Consider the following 16,783-nt stretch of genomic DNA (forward strand, 5'->3'; position numbering starts at 1 on the left):
AATGAATGATTTCATGGGATCCTCTTTTTTTTTGTAGGATTCCCGTTTTCCCTTAAATAAAGAGAAATAAAAAGAAGTTTGTTGTAAGACTTCAGAGAGGTCTCAAGGAATGCAGGGGCAGAAAATGAGGTAGTGGTATTATGGGCATTGGAAAATGGCTAAGAACAAGGCCACTTTTTCCTTTTTGGGAAACTACATGATCTCTCATTTGTTTTTCTTTGATCTTCATCTTGCTTTTCATCATGATTTTTCGACTTGACTCCTCACAGCTCATTGACTCAGTTGCTTAACACTTCATTCTAAAATTCTTAGATCTCTTCTTGCCAGGGACTGGATAGGCCACTCTTGAGTTAGTTCTTCACTGTTCTTCAATCAGCTATAGCGCGGGTGAGGGGTTATGGATGGGAATGGGGATATTTGTTCTTCAGAGAGGGGGCTATGGTTGGGCAGACACAGTGATTGACATCTGTAATATATTCATACACAATTTCATTTAATAAATCTTTTTGGGAACATAATATATATATGTATATATAGTTGCCACACAATGTTACATTAGCTTCAGGTATACAGCACAGTGATTACGACAAAGGTACTTTGAGATCATTTGTTTTGTGCTGAATAGGAAGGATTGCCATTTGTATTTTGGAAAATGCTGAGAGTCCAAGGAGGACATACATGATAAGCATTGAGTTTGGGATAGTGAATGTTACTTCTGGATGGGGGGAGATGGATATGAGTAGAGGTATACAGGGGACTTCAGCCAAATTTCAGTAGTTTATTTCTTAAACTGAGAGATGAGTACCTAAGTGTGTATTATTATTTCTTAGACTTTTTGGTATGCCTTAACTATAGTAAGGGGCAGAGGGAGAAGCAGACTCCCTGTGGAGCAGGGAGCCTGATGCGGAACTCGATTCCAGGACCCTGGGATCATGACCTGAGCCGAAGGCAGACTCTTAACCGACTGAGCCACCCAGGCGCCCTGTAGTATCTTAAAACACAGTAAAGAAGAAAGTCTACTTTGTGGATGATTGACAATCATTTAAATTTGGACTTTCACAGATAATGTCTTAGAAAATAAAGCAGTCTGACAGGCTCTTGCAAATTTGTTAACCCTTTCCTGAAATCATAGTTATTGACATTATGGTTTTTAGCTAAACTAATACAATTCATAAAATAACTTTTAAAAATGTCAACTTAATGAGATGATCTAGTCTAACTCTTAGAAACATAAGAAAACCATGGCTATCTGCCATTGTAGAAGTGAAGGGTTGTGACAAATCTATTACTAGATAACAGAATACTTAACTTTTATGAACATGGTATGCTGATGCCATTAGGGCTCCTGATGCATAATAGTCTCTGTCCCTTCTTTCTCCTTCATACCAAACATACAGTAGGCATGTCCTAATTAATATGGTGTCTTTAAGGATTTACTCCCAAAAAGCTTTAACAGGTCTCCACCAGTAGAATTAGGCTCCCCTCCCTGTTCTTAGTGTTAACAAAGATTATTACATTGGATTAAAAAGTTCTAACTATGGGGCGCCTAGGTGGCTCAGTTGTTAAGCGTGTGCCTTCGGCTCAGGTCCTGATCCCAGGGTCCTGGGATTGAGCCCCACATCGGGCTCCCTGCTCAGCAGGAAGCCTGCTTCGCCCTCTCCCTCTGCTCCTGCTTGTGTTCCCTCTCTGTGTGTCTCTCTGTCAAATAAATAAAATCAATAAAAAAAATAAATAAAATCTTTAAAAAAAAAGTTCTATTTTCTGTATACAGGATGCATCTAAAATAGTGTCCCAGAAAGCTTAGAATTGAAAGGATAGGGCAGGTATAATAGAATAAAGCAATACTTGCTTTTTATTAATAGCATACAGAATAGAACTGAATACTAAAACATAGTTCTCTATGGACAATGATGGTTATTTTTTATTGAAGAAATATAAAACCCACATGACAATATAACAACCATGAACCTTTATGTACTAAATAATCCTATCAAGCTATATAAACATTAATTTATAGAAATAAGAGAAGGAGACAAAAAGTAGTTATGGTAGTTTTTTGTCTGCCTTTCTTAATTCTTGACAGATTAAGTAGGCAAAAAAGAATGCACAAATGTTCAATAATTCCAAAAGTCCCATATGGCTATAGAATAAAGTCATGTTGTCTATAAAACATTTAACTGGGAAGGTAGTTTCATTATTTCCTAATAAATGATCTTGAATTAAGTTTAATCTATTTGACTTAGTCATCTTAAAGTGGTTAGAAAAGGCATTTTACAGATTGAGATTTATACTTTAAAGATAGTAAGAGTTTTGACAGATTAGATTCTCTTCTTTCTATGAGATTTTTTTCAGTGTACTTTTTCCTCAATTTTTCTATTTTTATAAAAAATGGTGATATTTACATATATATTCTTACATAAAGAACTGTTCTACTTAAATAGATTCTATTTATAATAGAATTAGATTCTATTCTATTCTATTCTTCATGTGTGAATTATCTTTTCATGTCCTTTGCTCATCTACCTACCAGGTTCATCATGTTTTTCTTATCAATTTGATGAGTTCTTTACATTATGAATATATGACCTTTGTCACGTATGATAAAAATAATTTTATTCAACCACCATTTGCAAAGGCAGTTCAGTACGTTGTATATTAAAGAACCCTAGATTAATAGATTCTATTAATAATACTTATTAGGTATGGGATAACCTAGGATTTTGAAAAGTAAAATATTGAAAAACTGACATTCATGAGACTAGACATACTATAGAACTGAATTAAATCTGTAATTATAAACCTAAACCAGGCATGTTATCAGAAAATACTTTTAATTGATGTATAATGTACATTGAAACAGCATGTAAGTGTACAGCTTGATGGAAGTCTCATACACTGAACACACTCATGTAATCAGCACCCATATGAATAAACAATATTATCAGTACCTCAAAAACCCTTCCTTGCTCCAATTCCAGTCACCACCCTCCTGCCCAAACTGTATGTAACCACTATTCTCACTTCTAATACCAAAGATACTTTTGCCTGTTTGATACTTTATAAAATGGAATTATACAGCATGTACACTTGTTTCTGGCGTTCTTCACTTAACATGTTTGTAGCATGTAGTTGTAATTAGTTCGTTCTCATTGTTAAATGGTGAATATACTATAATTTATAAGATGAAATTTTACATAAATGTCACACTCCTGATACTGAGTCACTTGCATTTGACGATTAACCATTAAGAGAGTTTTTTATTTTGAAGTAGATATAAATGCATTTCTTTTTACTCATGTACTTTGTCTCAGCCTTATCAGTGCTGGCCCCTGAACATAGAGATTATGGAGATATATGCAGTTTTTATTATTTAGTCTATTTCTCCTTCTCATTGGAAAATTGAGAATATATATTTTAGCATTTAGTTTTAAAGCAAAGAGAGGTCTGCTCAAAGAAAACTTTTGTCAAATCGTTGATAAATTATTTAGTGATACAGAATAACTCATGTTGGTATCATTTTGATAGTTGGCTAGGGCAAAAGCATTTTTATGAGAAGGAAAGTAAAATGAGTTGATTTTTTGAGCTATGTTGGCATTACTGATGGAAGTTTTTATGCTTGGAAAATTTTTGAACTATTGGCATATGTGTTGATTTTAGTTTTTCTATCATTCCTATCTGACTTTTTAAAAACAGATTGACATTTCTTAGAGACATGTTATATAATTTATAACAAATTTTATTTTTAGAACATTTTTGAAGTTTAAAAGAAATTTTAAAATGAGGATTATTTACTGTGGGTGAAATTAACTCTCCTAAAAATTAATTATGCCTTCAGTTTTATGTGTTTGTATTTTAGTAGGTAGGTTTTTTCTTTAAATATATATATTTTTTAAGATTTTATTTATTTTAGACAGAGAAAGGGAGAAAGCACAAGCACGAGGGGGAGCAGAGGGAGAGGGAGAGAGAGAATCTCAAGCAGACTCCGTGCTGAGCGCGTAGCCTGACATGGGGCTTGATCCCATGATCCTGAGATCATGACCCCAGCCGAAAATAAGAGTCGGTGGCTTAACCGACTGAGCCATCCAGATGCCCCTCTTTTCCTTAGATTTAAATTGGGTTCTTTAATATACAATATACTGAACTGCCTTTGCAAATGGTGGTTGAAGAAAATTATTTTTATCACACATGACAAAGGTCATATATTCATAATGTAAAGAACTCATCAAATTGATAAGAAAAACATGATGATCCTGGTAGGTAGATGAGCAAAGGATATGAAAAGATAATTCACACATGAAGAACTAAGATTAAGATCTATGGTAGAATGTTTAGTCCTGCTAGCAATCTGTTGAATTCAAATTAAAACAACCATTTTCTTCCTATTAAATCAGCAAGTAAATAGAATAGATATGATGCTGAATATTAAAAGATGTTAATGAAACTAGTAGGCTCATTGTAAATAAAAACAGTTGTAAATTATAAATTGGAAAACAGTTTAACATTGGATCTCAAGAGCAGCATGTTCTTCACATTCTTTAGTTCAGTTTTAATATTACACTTTGTAGATCCTGTTCTACATAAATCCAAATAAGCAAAAATTCACAGATACACAAATATGTTCATTTCAGTGTTACTTGTAATAGAGAAAATGAGGCATAATATTGTACTGGTAATCTATTGCTATGTAACTCCACAGAGAACAAGCAATGCCTTTTGTGGCCTAGACTTAAAAGTCACATATTGTCACTTCCACCACATTTGATTTGTTAAAAGTATATCCTTAAGTCCAGTCTGCATTTAATGGAAGAAAATTAACCTCTACTTCTTGAAGAAAGGAGTATCAGAGAATTTGTGAATATATTTAAAAACTACCACAAACATCCAGCAGTTAAGTGGGACACAAAAATAAAAATTGTTTACTTTTTACACAAATTAGAGTAAAAATGGGAAAATTAGAAAGAATAGAAGAGACTATCCAAAATAGCTTAATGATCGTATTAAGATTTGGGGAATAGGAGTGAGTTTTCCCCTCCTGTATTTTCCAAACTTTCAGTGTTTTGTGAGTTTTATAACAGAATAATTCTATATTCATAGGAAAATATGACTATTATCAAGCTGTCTAGTCAGCATAAGCAGAGCATGATCTTTCTCTTTGAGTCATGATATAATTTTTTCTTTTTTTCTTTCATTTTTTGTTATGATAAAATACACAATATAAAATGTACCACCTTAACCATTTTCAGTGTATAATTTAGTGGTATTAAATACATTTATAGCATTGTGCAAGCGTCATCACTATCCATCTTGCATCACTTTCCATCTTGTAAAACTGAAATTCTATGCGCATTAAACAGTAGCTCCCCAATCCTCCCTTCCTCAGCTCTTGGCAACCACTATTTACTTTTCTGTCCCTATGATTTTAACTACTCTAGGTACCTTACATAAGTGGAATCATACAGTATTCATCTTCGTAACTGGCTTATTTCTCTTAGTTGATGTCCTCAAAGTTCATCTGTATTATAGAAAATGGCAAAATTTCCCTCTTAATGCTGAATAATATTCCATCGTATGTATATACCACTTTTTACTTACCTTTTCATATGTTGATGGACATTTTTGTTGCTTTCACTTTTTGACTATTGTGAACAATGCTGCTACGAACATGCGTGTACAAATGTCTCTTTGAGACCCTGTTTTCAGTTCTTTTGTGCTGGATCATATGGTTAATTCTATTTTTAATTTTTTGAGGAACTGCCATACTGCTTTCCATAGAGGCTGTATCATTTTACATTCCCACCAGCAGTGCACAAGAGTTCCAGTTTCACCACATCAACACTTGTTATTTTCTGTTGTTGTTTTGTTTCTTTGTTTTTGATAATAGGCATCCTAGTTGGTGTGAGGTGGTCATGATAGACTTTTTAATTTTTCCAAGGAAAAATAAAGTTACTGGATTATAAGGGACTCTAAAGAGGGCATAAAGATAACTTTTAGAGTTGACAAAATCCTTTTCTGACTTTCATGAAAGTTAAAAGAGTATTTTCTTTACTAATATTATAATATTGATGTTTAATGAATGGTGATGATGTGATTGTAGGTAATTTGGCAGGATGAGGAGCAGCAAATCAAAAGAGGTGCCTTTACCAAATCCAAGGAACTCTCAAAGCAAGGATACTGTTCAAGGTATGATTTGTTTTTTTTAAACTTTAGAACTTAGTGCCTGCCTTGTTTAGGTCATGTGTATAAAATCCTGGACTAATCAATAAATGAAAATTATACATATACTTTGATTTATAAAAAATGGATAATTTTTGAAGTTCAGTTTGTTTTAAATATGCAAGGTACCTCACCTTCAAAGGCGTCCTATGGCAAACTGTTTCATAAAGGAACAAAAAAGAATCAGTATATGTAAAATTGGTTTTACAGAGTTTCTTGGAAATTCTGATTAATGTCAATAAATGATATAATATAGATTCTAATACAGTTTTAGACCTATTGTGCACAGATAAGAAAAGGCAAAGTCTCATTGAACTATTTTTGTTTTAAATGATGCATTGGGGGTTACTTTAATTAGGACATGATATATTTTGACGTGCATTGACAAACTAGAGTATATCTGGAGGAAGATTATCGGGTTTATGAGGGATCTGGAAATCATGTCACATGAGGAACATTTGGAGGGAAGGATGATTTAAGGGAACTAGGTGGCCTTGTACCATTTGAAGGGCTGTTATCTGAAAGACTAGATTTTACCTTTGTTTCTACTGGTAGATTGAGGTGTGGAGTAATTTTCTAATCTTCTCAACATCATAATTGTGAAATACACTACAATACAAAATTTTTTGTTTAGGTCACTGAGATAAATCGAGGATATTGCTTATTGTTGATGTCTGATGGGGCTATGAGTGGGGGTGTTGTCCTAAGAACTAATAGGATCAGTGTCTAATACAATTCTAAACTGTGTACTAGGAAGCTTGGCTTTATAGAATGGGAAAAGAACCATGTTTTGGTTCAATATGATAAAGCATTTGCTGAGAAATAGTTCCGCCTAATAAAATGGTTCTCACACTTTTGAGTGCATTTAGGAGCTTATTAAAATGCAGATTTTGAGGACTGCTTTAGAGATTCTGATTCAGTAAATATCAATGTTCCCCAGCAGATATAACCACATCGTGGGATGCACTTTCTCAGACTAAGGCTGCTGTAAGTAGTTAGAGCTTCCATTTATTTCTTTCTGGTTTAAAATTAGTTTCCTGTTATGATTGAATAGATTAAATTTTTTTCTATAGTACTTTTTTCATAGGAAAATAAAGATTTTGGTAAGAAGTGAAGTACCATATATTACAAAATGAACATTAATAATGACTATTAAATAGTAAAAGGATAATCAAGACACTACTTTAGGTATCAGGAACATTAACACTATGGCATATAAAATACTAAAATAATTTGTGCTGTTTATTCTCCTTTAATAAATTTGTTCATTTGGTATATTGAAATGAAGATTTAAAACAAAAATGATTTGGGAATGTGGGGCTTTGTCTGTGTAGAAGGCCCAGAGTCAGAGAGGAAAGGAAAGGAACAGGACTAGGTATTACCTCTTTTGTGGCAATGACAGACTGCTTTCTCTCAGTACTGCTGAAGAATAACTATGGGCAACCTGTTTTCATTTGTATTCTGTCCAGTCTTGTCTGGAGTTTAGGAATCCAAATTTGCCAACTGATGCATAGTCCCTTTGAAGGGAGATTCTTTGCTTTTTCTTTTCTTTTTCATTTGCTCTCCAGGAAAATTACTCTCCTAATATGTCCTTTCTTGTTTTCTTTTGTATCCTACCTGAATTTGAGTCACCTGTTTCTTTACTGGGTGAATATGGTATTTTCTGTCCCCTAATCTTTTGAACTGGTATGAAAATGCACCTGGAAAAGGTACTATAACCTAGATTTGGTCATAATGTAGGGTCAAATATAACATTACACATGAGCATTATATATCTACAATGTAGGAATAGTTTTTATCCCCAGTTTAATTTAGAGTTAACCTAATTTAGAGCTGAACTGTTAATAGTCATTTTTCAAAACTATTGTGTTTTTAGAAATTATTTTTAAGGGTGATAAGGGGCTTATAATATAAATGGGAGAAAAAGCCTGATACAGATTATGAAGATTTATTCCAATTTTGTGAGTACATTGTACCACAAAAATTTGAGAGAAGATAAATCAGGATTTTACATAAAGTGTTTATCTCTATGTGGTGGAATTTTGATGATTTTAATTTCGCTTTTTATACCTTTTCTGTGTTTTCCAGGTTTTCTCTTGTAAGCATATAATTAGGGGAAAATGCTTTATTAAATAATTAAGAACGTTGGTGGTTTTACCGGAAATTGACTTATATTGTAAAGTGTATGGAAACCTGAGTTTTCTATCTTGTGAATTTTATCTTTATTGTGAAACTTATTTTATAGACATAAGACTATTAAAAAGTTGTAGTTGTTTGAACAGTTCTAAATTTTATTTTTATTTATTTATTTATTTATTTATTTATTTATTAAGATTTTATTTATTTGATAGAGAGAGACACAGCGAGAGAGGGGAACACAAGCGGGGGGAGTGGGAGGGGGAGAAGCAGGCTTCCTGCGGAGCAGGGAGCCCGATGCGGGGCTCGATCCCAGGACCCTGGAATCATGACCTGAGCCGAAGGCAGACGCCCAACGACTGAGCCACCCAGGCGCCCCAGAACAGTTCTAAATTTTAGTCCATCTGAATTGTTCTTTCCTAATTTTTGCATGTAAAATGCACAGGATATATAGCATAATGATATGTGACATACAATGTTAGAAAATGTACTGCTTGCTTAAAAAAAACTCAACAATAAAAAAAAATAGGTCAAGAAGACAAATAGAAACTTTTTGATATTCTTCAGAATCTTTTTGATTTTCTTGTCCAAATTTGGGCAGCATTGTACCACTTCTTACTATAGGTGAAGTAATAAGTAATGAAAAAACGAATATTGAAAAAAAAATATTGAAAAAATTCCTGAGTTGTTTTGACTTTGGAGAAAGGTATTGGACAATATAATTTAAATAACTTTGTAAATTGGGGCGCCTGGCTGGCCCAGTCAGGAGAACATGTAATTCTTGATCTCAAGCTCATGAGTTCAAGCCCCACATTGGGCATAGAGCTTACGTTAAAAAAAAAAAAAGGTAAAAAATAAAAAATTAACTATGTAAATCAATGGTAGCTGGTTTATTTACAGAATTAACCTATTTGTTGTGATGGTGTTTAAACTTTAGCTGAGACACATTGAAAACAAATTAGAAGTAGCCCCTACAAGTACAGCTGTGTTTGATTCTGTCATGGATACCAAGAAATCTTCTGCAAGTGCTACCCGAAAAATAAGTAGAAAAGGTATGTATAAAGTTACTTCCAAAGATACAAATATATTAAATATAAATTTTGATATTAGTTTTGTTTCAGTTTAATTTCTCTTTATAGTCCCTTATATTTGCTAGCTCTTTTGTCAGAGATGATACTTCATCAACATTTAATTTTTTTTGTCTTTGGTACTGAGTAGTTATGAAGCTGCCTCATGTTCAGTGACTGTAGATGATGTTTTCACCATCTTTTTTTTTTTTTTTAAGATTTTAAAATTTATTTATTTTAGAGAGCAAGAGCGAGCAGGGGGAGGGGCAAAGGGAGAGGGAGAGAATCTCAACCACGGAGCCCATTGTGGGGCTTGATCTCACAACCCTGAGATCATGACCTGAGCAGCAATCAAGAGTCGGATGCTTAACCGACTGAGCCACCCAGGTGCCCCATGTTTTCACCATCTTTTGATCAGGGACTTTAGCATCACTACATCACCTTTGACAGTGAGTTTTCATTGGTTTTTAGTGAAGAGAATTTGATTTTAAGTGTTTGGAATTATGTGTCTTTTTTAAAATTCATAGATCTATCAACTTTGAGAATTAGTTGACTTAATGAGTTTTACATATTTTTAGGGGATTTTAAATCATAATTGGAATATCTAATAGATACTGTTATTGATTGACAAAATGCAAATACTTTCTTTGATTATCTTTCATATATGTAATTCTGTGGTTTCTTAATTAGTGGGCTAAAACCTAGAGGTTAGTACTTTCCATTAAAACTAATTTTTTTTTTAACCTGTGAGTCTGATGGGTTTTACTTGATAATTCTTTTTTTAAGTGAGTGGCAGCCTTTGACAAAAAATTTTATATGTAGAGTTTTTCATTGTTTGGAATAGTTTTTTCTCTATAGATTGAGTTACTATAATAATTTAACCTGAATGTTTCTCATCTACTTATCATATAACATCCAACTAGAGAAGCCAGAAATAATAGATACCTGTTATTGTCACAAATACTAGTCAAATTCAGAGGCAGTCGTATGTTCTTACAGATGTCCTTTTTCTTCAGATGGTAGATACCGGGATGATTCTTGGGCTGATGCTCCAACCGCCAAATCTTGCACATCACGGAAAGAGAAATCCCGGAGCCCTCTCAGAGTTACCACCCTGGAGAGCAACGTAAAGAAAAATAACCGTGTGGAGTTTCGTGAACCTTTGGTTTCTTACAGGTTAGTGTTCAAAAACAAATTATCAAGTAGGTTTAGCCTGTAATATTTACAATAAGATTATGGTTTATTTTCTGAGTTTTTCATAGCACTCTGACTCTAGTATTATTACCTCTTTCATTTTCCAAAAGGATAAAGCAAAAATCTTTTATATTATGAAATACTGACTTTCCACTCTTTTACAGATTAAATATTTTGGGGGAAGAAGTAATAGCCCAGGCTAAATAAACACCCTTATATGTATTTAGTGTTGAAGCGATAAAAATGGTGAAGAAGATACAGAGAGAAGGCCAGGGAATTAATCTGGGTAAAAGTTCATAGTTTAGTAAAAGGAGAAAGAAAAAATGTGAATAACAACCATTGTAATATATATGTTTCCTGCAGACAGATTATTCAGTCTCTGGAAGTATGGATATTTTTTTCCTTAATATCTCAGATTAGGTGTTGTGCATAATGAACTTTTTATAGCTTAGTTTCTTCTTTTTTTTTTTTATAGCAGTAATCAGTTACCTAAAATTTCTTTCCTATTGAGAATGTGAGTTGGTTTATTATTTCACTTTGTTGTTAGTGGCTCCTTTCAGCAGCTTATTTTATCAGATGTTCAGGAATGATGTATGAGTTTTGATAGTATGGGTAATATCAAATGATACGTATTTTTGTTAGCTGGTAATTTAGGATATTCAGTAGATAAAATGATAGAATTTTATATTTGAGGAACATTTTACTAATGTTACAAAATATGTGTTAATGCTCTCAGTATAGCAAATAGTCATAAGTAATAAACACTGGACCTTTTATTTCTTTGTTTCACTTATTAACATTTTTAGTGTTATAAAATGTCAGTCAGTAAGTCAAGGAGTTTCATGATGGTGCCAGATATTACTGGGTGTATGTTTGTACTCTTAAATTTGAGATAAAGAATTTGGGAGATGGAGGTAGATCATGGGTTCATATCAGTTCATAATATCAATATTTGATTTGATACAGTTTTGAAATAATCTAGGTGAAAATATTCAGTAGGCATTTGAAAATTTGAGCAGGAATGTGTGTGAAAAGGTCAGGGCTGGGAATATAAATTTGGGAGTTTTTACTAGTGTTGAAGCGATAAAAATGGTGAAGAAGATACAGAGAGAAGGTCAGGGAATTAATCTGGGTAAAAGTTCATAGTTTAGGGGCACCTGGGTGGCTCAGTCGGTTAAGCGGCTGCCTTCGGCTCAGGTCATGATCCCTGGGTCCTGGGATTGAGCCCCATGTCTGGCTCCCTGCTCAGTGGAGAGCCTGCTTCTCCCTCTCTCTCTGCCTGCCTCTCTGCCTACTTGTGCTTTCTCTCTCTGTGTCAAATAAATAAATAAAATCTTTAAAAAAAAAAAAAAAAAGAAAAGTTCATAGTTTAGTAAAAGGAGAAAGAAAAAATGTGAAAAATAATCAGAGTTCAGAAGTCTTTAACCACACAAATATTAAGCAACTTGCCTGGAAACATAATCATCATCGGAATTGAAACTATAAATTACTCTTTATCCATATTCTGGTATTCTTCCTGCAAAGAGTACTACTTGATATTTAAAATTTTGTAAATTATATATCTTTTAGGATTAAAAGAAATACCCATAGGATAGCTGTGAATAGAACGTCCTTCACCTGGCTGACTCCGTCACTTAAGACTCACTGTAGCACCTTTTATATGAAACATTGCCAGATCTGTTTCTATTCCACTCCATTCCCACAGCCTATTTAATCCTTGTTGTGTGCTCTTATAATACTCTATAACTTCCTCTGTTAAAGCATTTTCATGTTGCATTATATTTTGATTCCATATCTACCCATTACATAGCTTATGTAAGGCTGTAAATCTATCTTATTCTCAAAACATTAGCTTAATGCCTGTCATTTACTAAGTATTCCATAAATATTTTTTCCTAACATTTATTATGAAAATTTTCATATTTACAGAAAAGTTGAAAGAATTGTGTAATAAACACCCTTATATGTATTTAGTAAATATTTAATGAATGAGTTAATGAAAGACTGAAATTACTTTTTTTTTTTGGTGGCGTGGGCTCAACTGTCCTTCCCTTTTTAAGATTGTGACATGTTACGTAAACTACCTTTTTATGCTTTATTTTATTCTTTATATGTGCTAATTTTATACCTAAATTATTTTAACTATGAATTATTGTGGTCTGGTAAAGGTAGTGCAAATAACTGAATTTAGTCTTGATCTCTAGTGGAAGCTACAGGAGTCAGTTCTCAGCCCCCATCTTGTTTAATAATCAACCATTCAGAACAGGGTCTAATGTTCTTTGGGTCATGGATTCCAAAGAGAATTTGATGAAAACTGTAGACTATCTCCTTAGAAAAAATGTCCATACCCATAGACTCACAATAGATATAATTACTATCTGACACTGTAACAGAATTACGGCTTTAAGAATTTTTGTGGTATTTAGAGTTTTATGCCTTTACACGAAACATCTAGATCAGTGGTATATAATAGAATTGTTAACGTGAGCCACACATAATTTAACTTTTTTAGTAGTGCGATACCTAGACACATGAAGATGTTTTACATTCTTTTTTTGTTGTCATTGTAAGTCTTTAGAATCTGGTATGTAATTTACAGTGTAGCATATCTCCCATTTGGGCTAACCACATTTCAAGTGCTCAGTAGCCACATGTGGCTAATGTCTACACTTTCAGACATTGCAGATCCAGATTGTTATGTTCACTTTTATAATTTTGTTGGGTATTTTTTCATCAGTTATGTGCTCTTCTTACTGCTGAGGCTTGTCTTCATTAACCTCCCTTTTAATAAACTGTTTCTGTTCCTAAAATATAACTTACTAGAATGATCATATAAATAAAATAATAAATAAATAAATAGAATAAAATAAAAATAGCCTCTGGAGGAAGACTTTTGCTAATGTTTTTATGAGTAGAGAATATGGACTTTGTGAGGTACTTTGGCAATGCCTAGTCTTTGCTTACTCCACAATTTCTAGATGTGCTTTACATTGTTTGAAGATACCAAAAAAAGTGGCCTGTGGTTCAGAGACACTTAACTTGACTAACTACATTTATTTGGAGGAAAATATTTATTTATTTATTTATTTTTAAAGATTTTTTATTTATTTATTTGAGAGAGAGAATGAGATAGAGAGCATGAGAGGGGGGAGGGTCAGAGAGAGAGGCAGACTCCCTGCCGAGCAGGGAGCCCGACGCGGGACTCGATCCCGGGACTCCAGGATCATGACCTGAGCCGAAGGCAGTCGCTTAACCAACTGAGCCACCCAGGCGCCCTGGAGGAAAATATTTATTATACCCCCACTTTACTTCTACTTCCAATCTGTTTGTTCATTTGGTACATTATTTAGAAGTTACAAATACAAAATTTGAGAACTTTTTTTCCTGTATTTAAGATTTCATAGGGGGAAAAAAAAGATTTAATAGAGAAGTAAAATATACATTTGGGTAATAGATGTCAAGTGAATATCCAAAGTCAGATTGTCATCCTGTTTTCTGTCATCCTATAGCTCTCCATATATCTTTTGCATATTTCTTATTTTATAATATGCAGATTAATGATTTAGGTTATTTGCCATCTAACTTGATAGAGGGTGCATTGAGCATTGAATCTTAATATTAGTAATGGTTATTTTGTTATTTAACCTACTGGAATTCCAAGACTTTTTTGGGGTCTCTAATGTTAGCTTAGAGTTCCCCCTTCAGTTTGTACGACTGGTTTCAATTTGGTTTTTGAAATCTTTATTCAAAACTTATTATTTTTTAATAATAGGGAAATCCATGGTACAACTTCCAATATAAGTCCTAGCCATCTAGAGTCAAAGCATGTATATTGTGTGGATGTTAATGAAGAAAAGCCTGAGAACAGGAACCGGATGATATGCAATCGAGAAGAACAGAATATACATTGCTGTGATTTTGAGAGCTCCCAGTCATCTGTCATCAATGATACAGTGGTTAGGTTTTTAAATGATCGACCAGCAATTGATGCATTGCAAAATTCTGAATGTTTGATTAAGATGGCAGCTCCTATGAGAACTGAGGAAGAAAATCCTAATAGAGCAAAAGGAAATGAGAAGGCTTCTGTAAGTAACATGGGCCATGATGTTGATCCAAAAGTGTTACGGATAACTGACTCTTCTCCATCCTCTACTAGTACTTCTAATTCCCAAAGGTTAGATATCTTAAAGCAGCGACAACATGATGTCAAACTGGAAAAACTCAAGGAGCGAATTAGGAAACAGTGGGAACACTCAGAAGAAACAAATGGCCGGGGTCAGAATCTGGGTCATATTGACCATCCAGTAATGGTTGTTAATGTTGATAACTCAGTGACAGCAAAGGTCAGGAAAGTGGCAACAGCACCACCGGCTCCAACATATAAAGGTTTGTAATCAGTCTTTGTGTCTTTCTGTCTCCCTGCCTTCTTGTCCCCCTTTCTCCCTAGGATGTATTTGAATAGAGAGGATTATCTTCAGAACAGGGTGTGATTCTCAAATCAAATGCTTAAGAAATTAATTCAAGGTACAGGTTAAAAACTCAGATTCTTGGATGCCACACTGGACCTAAATGAGAATTTCTGGGTATAGAGTCCAGAATTGGAATTTTTAACAAGTCCCTCAGGAGATTCTTACAGTTTAAGAACCCCTATTTGAACAGTTAATAAGTTGAACAAAAGAGAAAATAAGAATTAGTACCATTTTCAGAGAACTGGAAGAATATTACTCTTATTCTGCCATTGTATTTGGATTGCTATTAGGCATTCTTTCAAAAGTAAATATTTAAAAGATAATTTAGTCAATTCCAGTTACATTTGGTTACAGAATATTTTGGCACTGATATTTTGATCCTGTTGTTATTTTAAGTTTTGAGTTTTGACAAAAAAAGGTTTTCCCCCCATGTTTGAGAAATATTTAAATCAGATTTATACCTAAAAAATTTTTTTAAAATAAATCAGATTTATGCCAATATAGATAGATTTTCATTGAGAAAATGCTTTTCCCAGAGAATTTCTGTTTTGTAGGCAACTCAAGTTTTTACATATGGTGGTTTTAAGGAGTTTATATTTTTATGTTCCTGAAATTATTTTCAGGGTTATTCATGCATGTGAAGTTTTTAATATAAAGAGTTGATTCGGGGCGCCTGGGTGGCTCAGTTTTTAAGCGTCTGCCTTCAGCTCAGGTCATGATCCCAGGATCCTGGGATCGAGCCCCACGTCGGGCTCCCTGCTCCCCGGGAAGCCTGCTTCTCCCTCTCCCACTCCCCCTGCTTGTGTTCCTGCTCTAGCTCTCTCTCTGTCAAATAAATAAATAAAATCTTAAAAAAAAAAAAAAAAGTTGATTCATTGACCAGATTAATCTCTGTTAGACTTTTGTCACTAAAACTTCTGCTAGCATAGCCTTTCTTTTGTGATACTTTTCAAAGTTCAGTTTTTCTAGATCAGTATATAAAGATCAAAATATTATCAAGATTCATTTTTTTCCTGTTAATTTTAAGTTGTTAACAAACTAGGACAGTTTTTGCTATAGTTAATTTTGTTTTGTATTTTTCTACCAAGTCTAACTTTTCTTTGACCAGCTTTGCAGTTCTTTGTAGTCCTAAGGTGTTTAGTCTTTTTCTCCAGAACAAATTTTATACATACAGTTAGAGGAATTATCCATTTTATTTTGTGTTGCTTATCATGTTTTGCTAGTGCTATTCATTGTGAATTAGGTAAAAGATGGATGATTTGCATTTTATTCTTGCTAACTTGTGATAAAATTGTGAGCAGTTACCTTTAGGGAATACTGAAAACTTGCTCTGTTATCCAGGATTGGTCTAATGTATTATTAATTAAATTATTTCATATCCTTCTAGTCATTTGTGTACCATGTAGTAATTGTCCACACTGTTAACAGAGCAAATAGCAAATGGTGGGGTCAAAATGTTCTTGTTGGTTCTGAGATAGTGATTATCTAGAACTTTTGCTATACTAATGTCACATCCATTAAATGAAGATTGTACATTTAAGATGTGTTTGTTCTGGAAGTCAAAGTTCTGAAATTCCAAAAGTTAGTCCACTAAGGCAAACTTAAGATGGTTAACTTAAATCCATATTTTATTTAATAATTTACAAAAATCTAAAAATTAAAAATAGAACAAAACAAAACACAACCCTAAGAACCAGAGTGAAA

The 16,783-nt window shown here is 33.5% G+C and overlaps 1 protein-coding gene across 1 annotated transcript in view; it reads left to right on the forward strand.

Annotated features, from left to right (window-relative positions):
• Positions 1-6,107: 6,107 nt before the first annotated feature.
• The window catches only part of CEP350 (centrosomal protein 350), a 131,849-nt gene continuing 121,173 nt past the window's right edge, over positions 6,108-16,783 (forward strand). The window contains exons 1-5 of the mRNA XM_044915927.1: positions 6,108-6,180; positions 7,154-7,200; positions 9,287-9,401; positions 10,433-10,592; positions 14,383-14,996. Coding sequence (XP_044771862.1) covers positions 6,108-6,180; positions 7,154-7,200; positions 9,287-9,401; positions 10,433-10,592; positions 14,383-14,996 — 1,009 coding nt within the window. The remainder of the gene's footprint in view (positions 6,181-7,153; positions 7,201-9,286; positions 9,402-10,432; positions 10,593-14,382; positions 14,997-16,783) is intronic.

Source organism: Neomonachus schauinslandi, chromosome 6 (assembly GCF_002201575.2).
Source record: "Neomonachus schauinslandi chromosome 6, ASM220157v2, whole genome shotgun sequence".
In the NCBI taxonomy this organism is placed as follows: Eukaryota; Metazoa; Chordata; class Mammalia; order Carnivora; family Phocidae; genus Neomonachus; species Neomonachus schauinslandi.